We start from the raw sequence: 18955 nt of genomic DNA, 5'->3' as shown, positions 1-18955 counted from the left end.
TATATATATATAACAAGCACTATTTATTTATAATTTACAACATTTAAAATTTAGAATACTGAAGATGCGTCTAAACGCAACACCAGCAGGTGAGGAATCTAAACAGAAATTTAGGGAGAGAAAGTCAAGATTAGACTGCGCATGCGTGAAATGATAGTTCGGAAACATAGCCTCGAATGGCTAAACACACGACATCTTCTCCCCCTTTAAAAATAGAAATTTAAAGGTCAAGTATCTCAGTGGGTCGTCCAAACCTTTGTGATCTCCTCGGCTGAAAGGCGGCTTGTTGAGAAGTTGAAGATGGATAACTTCTCGGCAAAACAGTTGAAGTTTGGTTCTAGGTAGGAGATGGTGGACAAGTTTCCGGTGTTGATTTGACAAATTCAGAGTGTTTTTGGATATCTCACCCAGGATCAGTGGATGCAGAAGAATTATCAGTAGTGCCGATGTTTGGGGTTTCAGTGCTGAAACTAATTCGTGGAATGTGAACAGTCTTATCCAAGATTTGGTCACCTGTTAATCGCATTTTGTCTACGTGGCGTCTATACAATGTACCTTGCGCATTAACTGTGTAATGAAGAGCTCCATCTTTACTCATAACTGTACCAAATTTCAAACTTGCTTTGGGTGAACAATAGTCTCGAATAGCCATATTATCACCGTCGTGAAAAATGCGATCCTGTAAAGCATACGTGTTTTCCTGACTTTCTCATTGACTCTTCCGACCAAGTCAGGAAGAACAGGATCTATTCTAGTCCTAATGTTTCTCTGAAGGAAAAGCATAGCCGGACTAATCATGGTTGTCATGTTAGGAACCTTGCGATATTGCATGATGAAGGTGATAACCTTTTGCTGGATATTCCCTGCAAAGTTCTGCATGGGACGGAATGATTGCTTTAATGTGTGCAGGTAGCGCTTTGCTTGTTCATTGCTGGATGGTTTGAAAGGGGAGCATGTCTTATGCTTAATGCCATTGCTTTGTATAAATGTTTGGAACTCTTGAGAAGTAAACTGTGCACTGTTGTCAGAAACTAAAACTACAGGTAGACCAAAACGTGAAAAGCAATCTCGGAGGCATTCAATTGCCTTGTACGAATTGGCTGTTCCATGGGCTAAATTTCAAGCCATTTTGAATGGGCGTCAACAATGAGTAGAAACACCCGTTCATATATAGGGCCTGCGAAATCAATGTGCACTCTTTCCTATGGTGCACTGGGATACTCCCACTGATGAACTTTTGCTGGGTCCGTTTTGAACCTAACACAGTCTAAACAGTTTTTTGAAGAATTTTCTATGTCTTGGTCGATATCTTGCCAATTCCCGTAAGATCTATAATTGCTTTCATTTTAAATTCACCAAGATGCTCATGATGCAATTCGTCTAATATTTTTGCTTTGTAGCAGTCTGGAATACACACTTGTTGCCCATACATAATACACCCATCCAGTAAGGTATATTTTTCCTTCCCTTCAAATTGACCTCCATATTGTAATATTTTTAAAAGTTTTCCCAAGTGTTCATCGAACTGAGTGGCCTTTTCTAAATCTTTGGCGGTAACGGGCAAGGTCCTAATTTGGGAAATTTGGTTTACTGCAATATCATCTTTTAATTCCAGTTCTTCAGATTTCAATGGTAGACGAGATAAGCAGTCAGCATTGCCGTGGTCCTTTGTATTGCGATAAACGATATCAAAATTATAATCTTGTAGAACCAGAGCATCATGCAAAAGGCTTGTTGCAGAAAAGACTGGGAGACCCTTTTTACAACCTAAGCCTTTAAATATGCTAAACCTTTTAAAAACTAGCAAAATCTGTCTAATATTTGAAAATTTAGTTTGTAGTTATGAACCATTTCTCCAGGCGAGCAAGCGTGGCATTTAACGTTTTAAGCAGCAAAAAGATCACTAGCACTCCAACAGTTTCACATTATTGCTATTTTTTTTCCGAAATTCATTAAATTTAACAATCTTGCTTATCCTAATTCTTTTCGAAAGCCACAAATAATCTAGTATTCATCTGACGCTGACACTTTTATACTGTCCAAATTTTACACCTTATACAGTCATCTTAAGAAGAATAATTTTTACAATTTTAAAATATTAGGAGAATGATAATTTTTTTCATCCCTCACTCGCTGTTCTATTATAAATTATAAATTTTAAATTAATAAGTGGGCGTTCCTTTTATTGTATATCTAACTAGATTCGGTATAAATAGTAACGCCTACTTCTTCGTCAGATTAGGTATGTGATTATACGAAATAGCGGCAGCGGACACTTCACTCTTTCATCTGTTTATTTACTATTGAGTTGAGGCATTGTTGTAGTTGAAAAGAATTCCACGCAAGGCTCCCACGGTCTGGAAAGTTTTCGAAAGTGATAGCAAAATTGAGATATATCTAGATGTTTTAAGCTATCAATAAACAGTTAATTATAAGAAAATATATGAGTGCAAAAATCAACTCGGTAATAATTTCATAATTCACAAATAAAAGAAGAATTCAAGAATTTATCTGTTATCTTGAAAAATCATAGCCGCCACTCATTTATTTTTGACACTGCCATAGGAAATCGGTGCTCTGCTTGTCATGAGTGAAGCTGTAATCTTGGAGAATGGTGAGATATAATATTATAATACCGGTAATAATATATTCCGCATCTTTTTAAAGATAAGTAGATGTGGCTCTACTTCTACTTTGAATAGTTCTGGTTGTTCAGTACCCCGGTGGGCTCTCACTGATTCATCGGATCTGACGTGACTCAAAGTGATAAAATAATGACATGGCTAGTCATATAGTCATGGTCGGCATGAAAATTAAAATAAAAAATAATAATAGTTGTAATACAGGTGCATGATAAGAAAAAGGCTCCAATGTGCTGTGTATGATATTTTCGTTTAAGATTCTGTGCTGAAGATATCATTAAATTTTGCATGGTCACATTTTTCTGCTTTACTAAAAAATTTGAGGCAATATATTGAGAGAGTTTTAAAAGATAGTTTAAGCCATCTTCTCAAGTTTGATTCCTGACGTAGTAAGGATTGATTCTTGAGCAAGGATTGATTCTTGAGTAAAGGTTCGTAATATTTCAAACTGTCAAATTTATTTAGCTAGTGATCTGGTGCTGTGCACCATGCAGGTGAAGCATCAGTTGATATAGGTTTTATGGTTTGTACTTTGTTAGAGTAGTAATAACTTTAAGTGAAGTGGCATATTTGAGACTTTTCCTACGAGTGGTCTTAGAGCTACGAGTGGTCTTGACATTACATATTTATTTACTACCTTTTAAAATATCTTTAATTACTTAAGCTTATTTTATTAATCGAATTATATTTAAAATAAATCAAAGAGAATGGAGACCCATTAATTCATTGCCGCGCCTAATCGAAAACAAAAATCTATTTATAACTTTATAATTCTTAATTTCTTACCGCAAATATGTTTCAATTACTTGATTGTAATAATGCCCATAAATTTGTTGGCGTCTCGTGATCGCCAAGGTATTTTTAATCCCTATATTGATTATGCGGGATTGGATATGTTATATTTTGATAATTACCAATTTTGGATCTTCTCTCCAGGCTTCTCCTGTGTCCGTTGGGAACAATTGCATTCACTTTTAATTTCAAATTTGTGGACTTGGAGTCCCAGCCTAACCGTTTAAAAAAATGTAATTTTAAAAGGAATGCTAACTTGAACTCTCAAGGGAGAGTGTCCGATTTGATCCCTTTAAGGGATTTGCTTTTCTTTATTATTTGTATTTTGTAGATGGCCATTACTACATTATCCATCATACCAATTCTTACTTAATAAATCAAATGTTTACTTAATTGATTTTTTATTAATTCCTGGAGACAATCATTTTACTACATCCATAATTAAGATGAGTTAATAAGGTCAAGAAAATCCATGATGAATTTTTATAATACCACTATATGCTAATAATGGCGTTTGCCATCATCGCCATAGATCTTTAAATGCTCCCCAAGTTCTTGAGATTCAGATGATGTCATTTATATGGTGATCATATAAGTTTATTTTTAATGTCAGGGCAAGGTGTTTATTTTCCTGCAACACTGAAACAGTTTGGTTAGATATTTATACGCTTTTACTGAATTTTGCTTTGATTCTTTAGTTTTTAATTAATAATTAATTTCTTTTATCGGTATTTATGGCTAAACGTCAGTTTATACACCAATCCTCAATTTCGTAGACAAAGTCTTGTAGTCTTGAAAATATAAAATTAGGATTTAAAGATTTTTTGACAACTGCCGTGTCATAGGAACAGAAAAAAGGTTCTACTTCGAACTATACTTATTATTAATTCATAAAAATTCACTATCAATTTTACTGAGAATAAAGATATTGACCAATACTGCCATGAAGCTGACAAAATTTTATTTCTTATTAAATTTAGCAAAAATCTAAAACAGGGATCGGCAACCTATGGCCTGCAGCCCATTTACGGCCTGTTTAGTAATTTTGTGCTGCTTAATGCGCTTTTTGAAGCAAGCAACAATTTTTAACTTTTTTCAAATAATAAAATTTAAATTTTTTTTTCAAGTATTAAAGTTTAAAAAAAGTTTTGAATATTGGAGTCCAAAGAAAAAATACTTTTTTACTTTGTCCTACTAATAGCCATATTGATTAATGTTTTTATGCAATTTAATTATTATTATACTCATTATTGTTATTAAATACGAAAACTATTTTCAATTAATAATCATAATTTTTTGTTGATCCAAATAATAATTTATATTATTCAGTTTTTATAAACATTTCCAAAAAAACTACAAATTAAATAAAAAAAATGATTAAGATTATTCAATGCATTGAATAGTCTTAATCCCTTTATCATTCCCTTAATCCCTTAAAAATATCCCTTTTTATAATCTAAATATATAAAAGTAATTTTAAAATTTATGACCTGCCGGAGCATTCACAATAAATCGATAAGTCACATAATATGATCTAGTTTTCTCATAAAAATCCAAATTTTTTCCCCCTAACATTTGCATAAATTTATAAAAGTATATTGGGACAGTACCTTTTACCAAGCTACCACTAGTACCTATTACCACGGGGAAAAAATTATCACTGGCGTTGTATGACAAATTTTTACAGCTCTCCGAAGCGTATAAGTTATACAAATTTAAATATTATGATTTATAGTAAATTTTTAATCATTTACAATTATTAAACAATAAATGAAGTTAAGTTTACTTTTATCATAAGATTTGTATAATCAAACGTGTGAAATAAGATAATGAAAACTAAATAGTAAGCTTTTCACAATATTACCAAAGTTATTATATTGTAAAGTTTGCTGAAAAACTTTTATATTAACCATAAATTAAACTGAAATTTAAAATGTTTTTTTTTATGTGAGCTTGCAATGATAATCAATCATTAAATTTGTTATGAAAATAAAGCTTCCCCTTTAAATATATACACGCATTAATTATTATAATATGCATTTTATGTCATACATAGTAAAAATATTATAAAACTCACCAACTCAATGCATAACAAAAATAAAAGTGAAAAAAAAAAGAATTCTAAATTTTTTTAAAAACATTATTCTAAAAATTTTTTATATTTTTGATTTTGTTAAACCTATATCTAGATTTGCATATCATTTGATTACTAAAAAAGTGCTTAAAAACAAATTTGAAACATTAATTATAGAAAGAAATTGAAACTTCACCTAATTTTGAGCCATCATCATCGCTAAATTGCAGTATTTCATATTATATGTCATACGCGTTAATCTATATCTAAAATATAATAATCGTCTTTTTTTAAATTTGATATTTATTATTTTTTTAAAATTATGTGTTATATACGTCCAACCTTATAATATACGTCCAACCTTTTTAGTAATCTAGTAACAGATTTATTAGAACGTTTACCCCACAATAATGCTACTGCTTTTTTAAATGTTTTAGGTTTCTGTTTCATGAGGTTTAAGCAAAATAAAAGGGTGGAGAGTTTGAAACTTTTGTTATTGAATTCTAGATTATTCGTAATAAGTTATTTTTAATATCTTTTATTGCTAGTAAAATATTGAAGAAAACTGCGAAGAATATTAACACAGTTAATTATATTTTAACAAAATTATTTTTTTTTTCGTGATCACTAACAATTATCTTTTTTACAACAAAATATATATATATATATATTGACTCAAAGTGATAAAATAATGACATGGCTAGTCATATAGTCATGGTCGGCATAAAAATTAAAATAAAAAAATAATAATTGTTGTAATACAGGTACATGATAAGAAAAATGATGTTAATGTGCTGTGTATGATATTTTCATTTAAGATCCTGTGCTGAAGATATTAAATTTTGCCTCGTCAAATTTTTTTGCTTTACTGAAAAATTGGCATTCAATGAGGCAATATACTGATAGATAAAAAGATAGTTTAAGCCATCTTCTCAAGTTTGATTCCTGACGTTGTATGGAGCATTTGTAATGAATTGTAATATTTCAAACTGTCAAATTTATTTAGCTAGTTATCTGGTGCTCTGCACCATGCAGATGAAGCATCAGTTGGTATCGGTCTTATGGTTTGTACATATAATAGTAGTATCTTTAAGTGAAGTGGCATTATTTTAGATTCTAAAAAAATTAAATTAAAGAATGCTTACGATAAAAAAAGAGATTCTAAAAATTCCTCATATTGAAATGAAAAATCTTTCGTATTGTATCTTTTCTTCTTCTTTTTCTAGTCTTAATTAGGCGTAGAAAACCATTCTGTAGAGAATTATCATCAAATTAGATAGATGATTGGATATAGTATGCAGTATGCATTCAGGAGAAATCTCTCCAACACCAATCAATCAAAATATAAATAACCGAATTCATTGATAAAGGTTTATACAATAAAGAAATGTAAGATATCGCAAAAGCATTTGATAGAATCTGGCATAAACACCTATTTTCAAAACTAAGAAAATTGGCCGGGAATCGATCTTCGAAGCCGCTAAGACTCAACAAGTACATATATCCTCATAAAATCAGCGGAATTCAAAGTCCTGCGGTCAGTCATTCAACAGCACCATGGGTACAGGGATCTGAAAAAATTTTCATTTCAATTCAGATCTATGTCTAAATTGTGCAAGTGGCCTTACAAATGAGTGGTGCTACCTTCTACCCGGCGATCTGAGCTAAGTCGCACTTTCACCCTAGAGATTCTCTCTAGTCGAACGAAAGAAGCTCCTTCCTGACTTAATTCGCAAGAGCTATAGCTGACGATCTTGACTTGTCCAAGTGTCATTAGAAACAGCAACAAGAAAGCAAAGTGCTTAGGACTTAACACAAATAATAAATACATATGAAATGATCATATCGAATTAACTGCTCAAAAAGCACAAATTTTATTCTGACCAATTTTTCATCCTGACTCACAGATCAGCATTAGCAACAAAAGTCTCAAATGTTTTCATCCTATTTTAACTTATGCATCTCCATTATCAACCCCTTACAAATAAACTCTCAACAACTGAAGGAAAGATTATCAGATGGATGCTAGGAGCTCTTGGAGTCACAAGCACTTTAAAGATAAAACAAGAGATCGAAGGCATAAATATCCACATCGCAAAGCTTAACATCAATTTCTGCATAGAAGCCCAGAACAATGATGTCTTAAATTTTAATGACATTTTAACATCAAATTTAGTCCGGTAATGCTATTTTTACTCTCAGACACTAGTCTGTAAATCTTACATACTAATAAGAATTAACAAGCAATCAATATTAGCTTGTAAATACTGTATATAGACATTTATTACTCAGATTTGATTAGGGAGTAACCCTTCTATGAAACAGAGGACAGCCATGGAGGACCCCATGTTGGCTCTTCAATTTCATTTTCCTTTTGTATTTACTATAGTCTTTCGAATAATTTTTTTGACTTGTAAATAACTATATTTTCCGGCAAGCATATAATTTTAACTATTGCTTCCCATTACCTTGTTTTTAATCTTGTCCATATGTTATAAATTTTGATTAGAATAATTCATTTATGATGCTAAGTGATTACATCCCAATTGGGGATTGCGCCAATTAATTATTTAAACAATTATCCTCAACAAGTCAAATTTTCACATAGTGACGTAACTTAGATAACTCTTAATCATGCTTAAATCCAAAACGTAAACCCTTTCTCAAATGTGCCCAAAACATAGTTGAACATTAGCCTCCTTGCTTAGGAGCTTTCTTTTGCTTAGAGGCAAACATAAACATCAAACCAAAACAGTTAAGAAGCTCCACCCTGCTCACGTTTTGTATTGCAAAGAATCCGTCATTGTTGTCCTCTGCGGAAAATCCTAATATACTGTAATTGCAATCTCGTACTGTAATATCTCGGCATGTTTGATACAGGTTTGTAAAGACATTTGCATGGAGAACATTTTTGTGATAAAAAGAAGGAAAACTTTCGTTCATTTTTATTAGTTTATGAAATCGAATATAAACTACAAATTCAGCTGAACATTTTAATGTTCGTATAAAATGTGTAATTAATTTCACAATTTAATTTTGAATCTCCATGTAAAACACGCAAGGCACGAAAGAAATGATAGATTCATTGTTGCCTTATGATGTTATTATTAATTAAATTGAAATTTAACGAAAGTTTCCTCACATGTATTTACTTTCATATGTTCTACTTGAAAATGTTCATAATTATGGGTCTAGTAATCTAATACACAATTTTATGCAATTAGATATTCAGATTACCCTGGGGACAAATTTTTTGTTGCATTCATGTAAGTATTTGATTTTACCTAATTCGGGTGTAGGGAATTCAAATTTGATATTAAGTTTATTTTGAAAGCGGCATATTTTTTTTCAAAATTGCATATTTAGTTTAGTTTATGTTTTGTCTAAATGTCCAAGTTTAGAAATGGGTATGCGTTTATATGCATACATTTTCACTTGTCTACACGTTTGAAAATAACTCGTGTCAAAAACATATGACCTTAAACAATGATATCAAATTAAAACATTTCGTTTCGTTTGATTTCAGATGGAGTATTCCACAGACAAGACTTGGTGAAAGATTTCCTTTCCCAGACTGTACCATGTGGATTTTTAGCGGTTGAAAACTTTTTCTTTATGAGGTAATTTTCTTTTATCATCACCAGTAACATTTATCCTATCCATCTTGTAAATTTTGGCTCTAAGATGATACTTTCTTGTAAGTGGAAAGCAAATTGGAGTTAAAAGAAAAATAGTTTTTGTTCTGGATAAAGAAGCACTGCTACAAAAATAAGCAGCCAGAGTTTTATTATGCCTATTCTCGAGTTTCATTGAATCTTGCGACATCACAATTTAAGACTTTTTATGAACAGTTTGCATTATTATATTGCAATTAAGCTTTGCAATATGGTTATCTAAATAATAAATGTTGAGATTCGGCTAACAAAAAAAAGAAAAAGAAAAAGTAATAAATAAACGGATTGCTCTTATACCTTTAAAGACGTTTGGTTGGATCGTTTTCTTCAGTGTTATGGAACTATCTCAAGAAAATCTCTTAAATTATGTATAACAGTTAACTGTAACCTTGGCCGAATATGCTTATTTTGAAGTAAAAATGCATTTTTGTTGTAGAATCATATGAATGTTTTTAAACATTTTATTTAGCGTGCACCTCTGAAAATAAGTTTAAGGAAATTCAGATATTTTGGGCGATTTACAGAAACATGAATATTTTGCATAAATTTTTTTTCCGATTTTTATTTTCATTGGCCAGCACTGTTGGCAACATACGGCCTCTTAATACTTCACTGTTGAGCTTGCTTTCGTTGTCATCAAGTATAAGAGGATCAACATCACCTCAACCAGAAAAAAGAGAAATTACACTCATGCCAAAAGCGGTATTCGAACTCGTAACTTTACAGGTATGAAGCCAACTTCTTGACCACCACACAGCTGGTTGGCTGCTTAAGAAAAATAAAGTTAGAAATTTGGACATTAGTAGAAGCAGATTACATAAAGCAGCGCTAGAGAGTAGTGCTGTCTTTATGAAATTCATAGCGAAACCTACTGATTAGTGCACTTAAGTTAATATGACTTTGGATTTTTTTTAATAGCATGGATTACACTTTTTATAAAATTTTCACTTGTAATTTCAAGCAATGAAAAAATCTAATCCAAAATTCACAACAAAAAAAATTATAATAAAATATTCAAATTTTTTCATGGGTTAACCCCTAATTTCGCACGATGTAGTAAATCTGATCTCGACTTAATGAAATAAATAGTTGCTGTGCTATTTTTTCCCCTCAAACAAAAACTAAGGATAAAACTTTTTCCGACTATTTTAGCTAAACAGGAGGACTTTTATTTCTCTTTTTTTCTTCTTTTAGTTTTTGTACAGACGCAACATATTACACTGTTTAATCTCGTTACTTAGATTATATGCATAACTTTCGTTAGTTTGTTTTTCTTTTTTAGATTTTGAACAGGCGCGCAACTTACAAAAATTAATCTCGTTACTTGGATTATGTATATAACTTTCGTTAGTTTGCTTTGTTTCTCTCTTTTTCTTCCTTAATATTTTGTACAGATATAACTTGTAAAACCGTTTAATCTCGTTACTTTGATTATGTGCATAATTTTCATTAGTTTGTTTTGTTTCTCTGTTTTTCTTCGTTTAGCTTTCGTACAGGCACAACTTCTAACTCCATTTAATCTCGTCACTTTGATTGTGAACATAACTTTCATTAGTTTTTTGCTTTACATTTGACATAGTTAGTGGCTTAAAAATCTCCTTTTATCAAAGTGAAAAAAAATTAAACTAAGAAATAAAATTTTAAAAGAAGTGGAAGCAAATCAAAATAAAATAATTAAATCGTAGCAAATTTAAATAAAACACCTAATAAATTCTTGTGCTAAGACTTTATTGTGTGTTATTTCTCGTCAGTTTGTTTTGTTTCTCTCTTTTTCTTCTCTTAGTTTTTGTACAGGCGCAACTTATAACAGCGTTTAATCTCGTTGCTTTGATTATGTGTATAATTTTCGTTAGTTTGCTTTTGTTTCTCTCTTTTTCTTCTTTTAGTTTTTGTACTGACACAATTTGTAACACCGTTTAATCTCGTTACTTTGATTGTGTAGTTAGACGCTTAAAAATCTCATTTTATCAAAGTCAAATAAATTTTTAAACTAAGAAATAAATTTTTAGACGAAGTAGACGCAAATCAAAATAAAATAACAATTAAATTTAAATAAAACACCTAATAATTTCCGCTGCTAAGAAACTTAGGTTTCAGAAATTAGAATAATGATATGAAGTTCTATTTTTTCTCTTTAAAAGCCATAAAATTTTAAATTAGAAAAAATACGAAGAAAAAAATATCGCGAGCAAAATTATTTTAAATAATTTTGAATATTATAGTCATATTTAAGAAACATTGGATTGTTTTTTAAATTATAAAGGAACGGTTAGATTTTTTATAGCGACGCATATAAAGTTGGCATTTTGTACAAAAATCTTATATTGCATATTAACCTAAACACTAGTTTAATATTATTATCCTATAAAATTATATTCTATTATTATTTTTCAATTAGTTAGCAATCCTTGCGAATGCATCAACAATCTCATATTTCTATTTGAATAAGTGCTACGTAAAAAAGTGGACATCAGATCAATTTTACCTTGGCTTTGCTTTAATGCAACTTTGGAATAAAAAATTCTTTTCAAAATATGCATTATAGAAGTAAATAGAAAATATANATAAAATTTTCACTTGTAATTTCAAGCAATGAAAAAATCTAATCCAAAATTCACAACAAAAAAAATTATAATAAAATATTCAAATTTTTTCATGGGCTAACCCCTATTTTCGCACGATGTAGTAAATCTGATCTCGACTTAATGAAATAAATAGTTGCTGTGCTATTTTTCCCCCTCAAACAAAAACTAAGGATAAAACTTTTTCCGTCTATGTTAGCTAAACAGGAGGAGTTTTATTTCTCTTTTTTTCTTCTTTTAGTTTTTGTACAGACGCAACATATTACACCGTTTAATCTCGTTACTTAGATTATATGCATAACTTTCGTTAGTTTGTTTTTGTTTTTTAGATTTTGAACAGGCGCGCAACTTACAAAGTTTAATCTCGTTACTTGGATTATGTATATAACTTTCGCTAGTTTGCTTTGTTTCTCTCTTTTTCTTCCTTAATATTTTGTACAGATATAACTTGTAAAACCGTTTAATCTCGTTACTTTGATTATGTGCATAATTTTCATTAGTTTGTTTTTGTTTCTCTCTTTTTCTTCGTTTAGCTTTCGTACAGGCACAACTTCTAACTCTCTTCTAATATGAAATTGAGATTTATTTTAAGATATCTTTATACAACACTTTAAAGATAAATCTGTGTTGTTAATTCTTTTTCCTTTAGTATCAAAGGCGTCTATGAGAGACTTGAAAATGCTAAACGTTGTTTCGTCCCATATTTTTATCAAATTTTCCTTACACTTATACTTTAAAGCTTTATCAAGTTTATTTTCATTATTTCCTCCAAATTCACGATGGGACTAAGACCAGGGTATCAAGCTAACTACTTAAAAATACATATTCCATTAAAGTCCAGCCATTTTGAGGTTTGTCTTGAAGTGTGAGGACCGGCATGGTCTTGTGGTAACAAAAAGCAGCATGGGTAAAATGTTTCCATAGCATGGATGTGGGAGGGAGATTCCACAAATTGTTGAAAACTTCAATGATTATTTTTTGTGTGTTCAGAATGATATTCTATGCTTAACATTCTGTTGAGAAAATCATAGGTTTTCCAGCTTGTGGTCTTTTTTGAGCGCCTTCGTTATTTTCGCTTAAGAACCCATTGACTTGCAATTTCCTGGATCAACATCCATCAGACCTGATAATGGGAAAAGTTAAAAAACTAATGGTAAATAGTTTGCTTTCAGGAGAAGTAAAATAATTTACACAATTCTTGATTAAGAGCTATTCATTATGATTTACTTTTTCTCGAGTGGGAAGCAAAAGAATCTGGTACAAAATTTTGAAAAACTTTGTTTCTTGAAAGCGGAATTTGATGACGTAGAACTTTCGTATTTTGCTTACGTTATTTAGAGTAAAACAGATTTTTTCGGTTGCAAACATTTGAAGGTGAGCTTAGCGTGTTTTTCTCCAAACGCAGAAAAAGTTGCTCATTTTGGATAGAGAAAGAATATAAATTTTTACTTATATTTATACTATAATTTATACTATTCTATGCCATTAAAAGTAAAAGATGGAAAGACACTTTTGAGTCACTTTGTGAATTAAAGAATTGTAGATAAATGTTTATTGCTCATAATAAATTAATTTCTCTATTACTTTATACTAGTGTGCCTCATTTTTCAAATTTTTTAGGAGCGGAATATGACACTCTGCAAAATTGACCAACCCACGAGGACATTAAATGCATACTTTTTTTTCAAAACAAATACGTTCTGTGAGAAGTATAACCTTTAGGCTTCGATTTAAAACACCAATATTTTTAATTAGATTAAAAAAATCGTGAAATTGACTTAGGAAAATAATCTTTGAGTCTGAACTTACTTTTAATTCCTGAATTTCAAGCTAAATGTTCTAAAAGAAAAGAGATGCGGAGATAAATCCTGGATGTATCTTCCTGGATTGTACCATCTCTCTTTCTACTTGTCAAAGGCTTCTAAGTCTTACTTAGTCTTACGTAAGTTACTTAGTCTTACGTAAATGAGCACGCAAGACTGCTGGTAATTTGTGCCATTAAATAAATCAGAAACTGTTTTTGAAACGTGTTTGTTTCTCTTTAACAGTTTTTGTTATGTACCAGAAACAGTTGAACTTTTTTCATGAATTCGAAGAAAAAAAAACAGATAAATAAATAACAAGACAAAAAAATACAGCGAGAATAAATGAGTTAAGAGGCTCTGTTTAATTCTATTAGTCTATAGTGTCCTCATTCGCGTGTGAGAATTTTTCGCATTTCAGTGAGAACGGTCTTTACTGCCGATTTTACTTTCTCGAACAATCTCCATAGAATTTATAATCATAACTTATAATACAGAATTTATGTTATAAAATTTTATCAGAAAAATTGTTATTTCATTTGGTTTGTTTGTTGGGTAAGAGTAGGGAAGGAGTCCTAGGGACAGCCATCTACGCATGGCGGGCAGCACTGCCCAAGGGAGTCAAATCCGGTATTTGTAATTTGTATTTGCTTTGAAAAAAATTGTAACTGTAATGTTCAAGTGGGTTGGACGTTTTGGATGCGAATTACATGGGGCACCCTATTTTGTTTATTATAATAATGCTTCATATAAACAGGGTTTCTACGTATTGGAATTTTTTTTTCAAAATGAAGTTACTTATTATATCACATTAGTAACTTCCAGTGGTGGAATGTGTGCTTAAAAATATATAAAGTTGAGCCAAATAATAAAGCAGAAATCAATTTAAAGTAGTTAATAATGGCAACTTTTCTGTCATATTTGTTTCACGTATGATTAATTTAACAATATAACAGAACATTAAGGTGATTGTTTTCGTAAATTTATACGATTGATAAATATAATAAAAGGTGGCAGATATATTAAATAATTAAGAAAATTAAGTATCTATCACTTTCATAAAAAAAAGGGTGCACGAACTACCACTAACATTCCGTTAACTCTGTTTTTTTAAATTAAAAAACAAAACATTTAGGGTGACTCTCACACGTACTTTTATATTCGATAATTCAAATTTGAATTTAATCATATTTCCTATTGTTCTATTTAACTAATGCACCATCATAGTATATTATAAAACCATTCAAGTATTGTTCTTTCTTTTTTTCTCCTTATCAAGCTCAGTTCTTCTCTCATATGTTTGCATCCGAATGAGAGGAAAAATAGATATGAAACAATTATTCCTGAAGAGGTATCTCAGGTAATTTCTTTTTATCTTTATGCTCTCTCTCAGGTACATACATACCTGTACATTTTCACTCTTTCTGAGAAGACTCCAGACAATTTCTTATTTTATTCATCTCTGGTATTTTAAAAATTTGTATCAAATACAAATTTATATTGATAGTTTTACTGAAAAAAATATTTTGTATCCTTTCACTTTATAAAAGTAATTGCTTAGAATAGTACTTCAATCAGTTCTTCAAAATTTCTGAAAAGTAAATTGAAAATATTGAATGTGCACTATTTTACAATATATGATTGATAATTCACAAAGTGTTTATGTGCTTTGTTGAATTATCGTATTGTCATGAACCTTTATACATAATTCTAAAAGCGATGTCAAAAACTAAAAAGCACAACTTTTTACTTTCTTTAAAATTGCAATATTTTAACAGCATAAAGTGAAAAAGAGGCAATCCCATAAATAAGGTGTTAGATTTTTCAGATTTAAAAAATCTGATAATTTTGTGCAAAATTTATTTTTTTCTCGATGTATAGGCTGACTCCAACTATGATGCTAGTTGTAGCATTCTTTGCGATTATCGGACGTTTCGGATCTGGACCTCTGTGGAAAGAAACTGTTACTGATTTCTTGAGCAAGAACTGCCTAGAACGAGGATGGAGGAATTTGTTTTACCTTAACAACATTTTCTATTCGTCGAAAACGGTAAGTTTTAAAGATCAAGGTGAAGTTTAATGTCAAGTTGTACAGCATTATGCTTCCAAGTTCTTGTCCCCAGTAAGTAAACGCCCTGCAAGTCTCTATGAAAAACGAAGGATTCCAGTAACGCTTAGGCTGATTTAAACCATATGGTAACTTATAAGCAAATCAATTCATTAATGGACACTAAAGAAAAAGTTATGAATATAAAAATCACTGCGATCAGAATGGAAAAATTAAAGAATTTCGCAGAAATCACATTAGCCTGTGGTATAGCGGTATAATTTGCAAGCATTTAAAACCCAAAACTTTCAGAACTGTTGGTAATTTTGCCAGAATTTTTAAAGCCTCACCACAAATTCACGAAAGGTCCAGATCTAGTCTGGTCTAGCTGGCCTCCTGAAGCTAATAAAGGCCCTCTTCCCTTTCATCCTGTAATGACAACATAAGCAAAAACAATAGACAGATTACATAAAATGCAACAAATAATGGCACATGTTAACCCCTTGGGGACGGGTGTTTCAGGAAAGCATTCGTGCAAAATCAGAATCAAGTTGTAATTAAATAAAAAACGGTAACTTAAATGTAGTCGTTGCTAATTTGACACCCTTACTTTGCTTTTACTTTAATTATTGTTAGTTTAATCATATATATAATCAATGTTAATTCAAAGTACAACTAAATAGTTTTATTTTGAACAAAGTAATGGTGAATTAAATAAATCAAACAATTATAACTCCTCCCACAAATAAACTGCTAAGGAAATACTTTGATTACCAGTTTTATATTTTTACCCTGATTGATACGGCTTTATGCTGTCACGTATTTGTGACAGTCGGCACGAAAGGGTTAAGGTAGAGAAGAAATAATGGCACTTTGCCATGGTAAAAAGTAACATATAATTGAATATATAGAAAAGTTCAAGACATATTTACAAGAAGGGAAACGAAAACTACACAAAGGGAAAATATTTACAAAAATGGGAAGAATTAACAAATATTCATAATGACAAACAAATATTCATAACGTTAAGATCATAACAAACTTCATTAACAAAAAAGTTTACCTCTGTTGAAGTAGAGTCCCGACCGTCCTACGAAATGTCAAGAATTAAAGTTCGTTGCATATGAACTTTTAAATCATTTATATGTAGTGGTGTGAAAAATAAGTTCAAATAAATAAAAAGTAAAGCACCAAAACGTAAACTTAGTTACCACTAGAATAAATATTTACGAAAAGGTTAGAAATTTGGCAGCTTTGATTATCTATGAGTTTTCCCTGCTCAGGCAAAATTTTAAAATTGATCAGATCCCAAGACTTTGTATTCCTTACGTTGTGGTTTAGTTTTTGAAACATCCTTTTGAAATGCAAAATTATTTTCTCAAGTTTAGGATTCTTTTAAACTTAATTTAATTGATGAATTTTATTTAGTTAATGAACTTTATTTAGTTAATGAATTTTATTTAAGCAGTTAACCCGGTGTTTTTAAAAGTTTGTTTTTAATGCTCTAATTTACTATTAAACCCTTTAGATCAGCAGTTCCCAAACGGTGTTCCGCAGAACTCAAAGGTTCCGAGGGTTAAGATTTTTTTTAGCACTCTAAAAAAAATTTGAAATCTTTACTTATATTTGGATCTAATCAATATTCCATTATTTACTTATATTATTCCGTTTGAAATTATATTTAAAATAAAATGCCGAAGAGTGAGAAAAGAATTTTTTTTTAAAGATATATATATAATATTTCAAACAACAATTAAGAGAAATTATAAAAAGGACATAATACTATTTCACATTGCTCTTTTCAAACCAAAATGAAATGTCTGAATTCTCTAATAAAGAAACATGTTACCCTAATAATCATTTTCACAGTTTATTCAGTTCTTGTTTTACCTAAAATACTTAATATAGCTAAAAACATATTTAGGAGTATACTTAAAATACCCAAAAAAAAATTTTATAGCTATTTTAGGTATACTCCGAGACTGCGAATTCATTTATCTTTCGAAAGTTCATTTATCTTAATAATTATAAGCAAGTCCAAAAGTCAGAATAAAGTAGTCTTTTATTTCTTTTAGTAACGCATTTGTTTTTATTCATTTCAATTATGATGTCGGGGTTCCGTCGGAAGAAACTTATTCATTTAGTGTTCCGCAGCCGAAAAAAATTCGAAACCGCTGTTCTTAGATTTTTGGGCTATGAAACCTTAAATTTTCGAACTTTTTTGATCAAAACCCCGAAACCTAATAAAGAAAGTTCATAAATATTTGTGAATTTGATCCGTGGTGGTTCAGGGATAGAGCGTTCGTCTGACAATGAGGTGCCCCAGGTTCGAATCACAGCCCTAGCTGGTTAGTACGAATTCTGTTCTCTGTTTACACTGACCAGAGTTCATGGGTTAGAATCACCATGCCGTCTAGCTTACCGTGAATGTATGTGGTTTTCTGCTTAAATTAACGCATATGCAGGTAAGTTCAATCAAAAAGTGCTCAGAGAAGGTTTGTTTGATCCCGGAGATCCCTTGTCTTCTGGGTTTGGTTCAAAATTACAAGATTACGGAGTTGACATTGATAGTCGTAAACTAAGAATTGGGTCGGGTGTTCAAACGCTATTTATAAAAGATAAAGTAAAAGCAATTGTGAAGAAATTAATCAACGATTGGTTGTTATTTTTTAGAAAATAATTATTAATTGCAATTTTATAAATTATTTGGAAAGCATTTAATAAAAAAAGGACATCTTTAATCATGTAGTTTAATCAATACTAGTCTTAAAATTGTGTTTTAAGTCAGACAGTTTAATTTACCGGCCACGAGTGTCAGTAATGAGGTTCTTGATTTGATTTTTCTCATGCTTTACTGAAATAAATGAGCTAAAAAGTAGTTTTGGTAAAAATAAAGAATAATAAAAAAGGAGAATGGTTAGAAAATAGTTAGAGTGAGGAGAATAGTTAGAAAGAAAAATAAATATGGAGAATGGCTATCAGACTAATATAAATTAATAAAGAACTAATTGAACATAAATTTTACTGCTAGTTTTCGTAAATAATAATATTTTGAGAATCATAAGCAGTTAAATAATGTCATAATTCATGGAGCTCTTAGGAATAGAAACCACTAAAATCTAGATGCTCCTCTAATTTTTAATGAAGTCCTCTAAGTATTCCTCTAGTTTTTACTATACCTCTAACTTGGATATTTGTATACGAATATGATTGGATTATTTTATTTTAGTGCTTAGGATGGACTTGGTACTTATCTACAGAAACCCAAATATTTATAGTGAGTTTGTATGTCTGCGCCATCATGAGAAGGTAAGTTGTGCTGCTTACAAAGTAAATATACGA

The 18955-nt window shown here is 30.6% G+C and overlaps 2 protein-coding genes across 2 annotated transcripts in view; both read left to right on the top strand.

Annotated features, from left to right (window-relative positions):
- Positions 1-18955, top strand: part of LOC107447194 (nose resistant to fluoxetine protein 6-like) — a 166013-nt gene that overhangs the window by 129785 nt on the left and 17273 nt on the right. The gene's annotated exons all lie outside the window — the stretch shown is intronic.
- Positions 1-18955, top strand: part of LOC122269658 (nose resistant to fluoxetine protein 6-like) — a 53647-nt gene that overhangs the window by 32934 nt on the left and 1758 nt on the right. Inside the window, exons 7-10 of the mRNA XM_071178155.1 lie at positions 9035-9128; positions 14846-14926; positions 15448-15616; positions 18843-18922. Of these exons, the coding sequence (XP_071034256.1) occupies positions 9035-9128; positions 14846-14926; positions 15448-15616; positions 18843-18922 (424 nt within the window). The remainder of the gene's footprint in view (positions 1-9034; positions 9129-14845; positions 14927-15447; positions 15617-18842; positions 18923-18955) is intronic.

The sequence above is a fragment of the Parasteatoda tepidariorum genome, chromosome 1, assembly GCF_043381705.1.
Source record: "Parasteatoda tepidariorum isolate YZ-2023 chromosome 1, CAS_Ptep_4.0, whole genome shotgun sequence".
Taxonomy (NCBI): domain Eukaryota; kingdom Metazoa; phylum Arthropoda; class Arachnida; order Araneae; family Theridiidae; genus Parasteatoda; species Parasteatoda tepidariorum.
The sequence above is the reverse complement of the archived record's forward strand: the minus strand, read 5'-3'. Positions and strand labels throughout refer to the sequence as shown.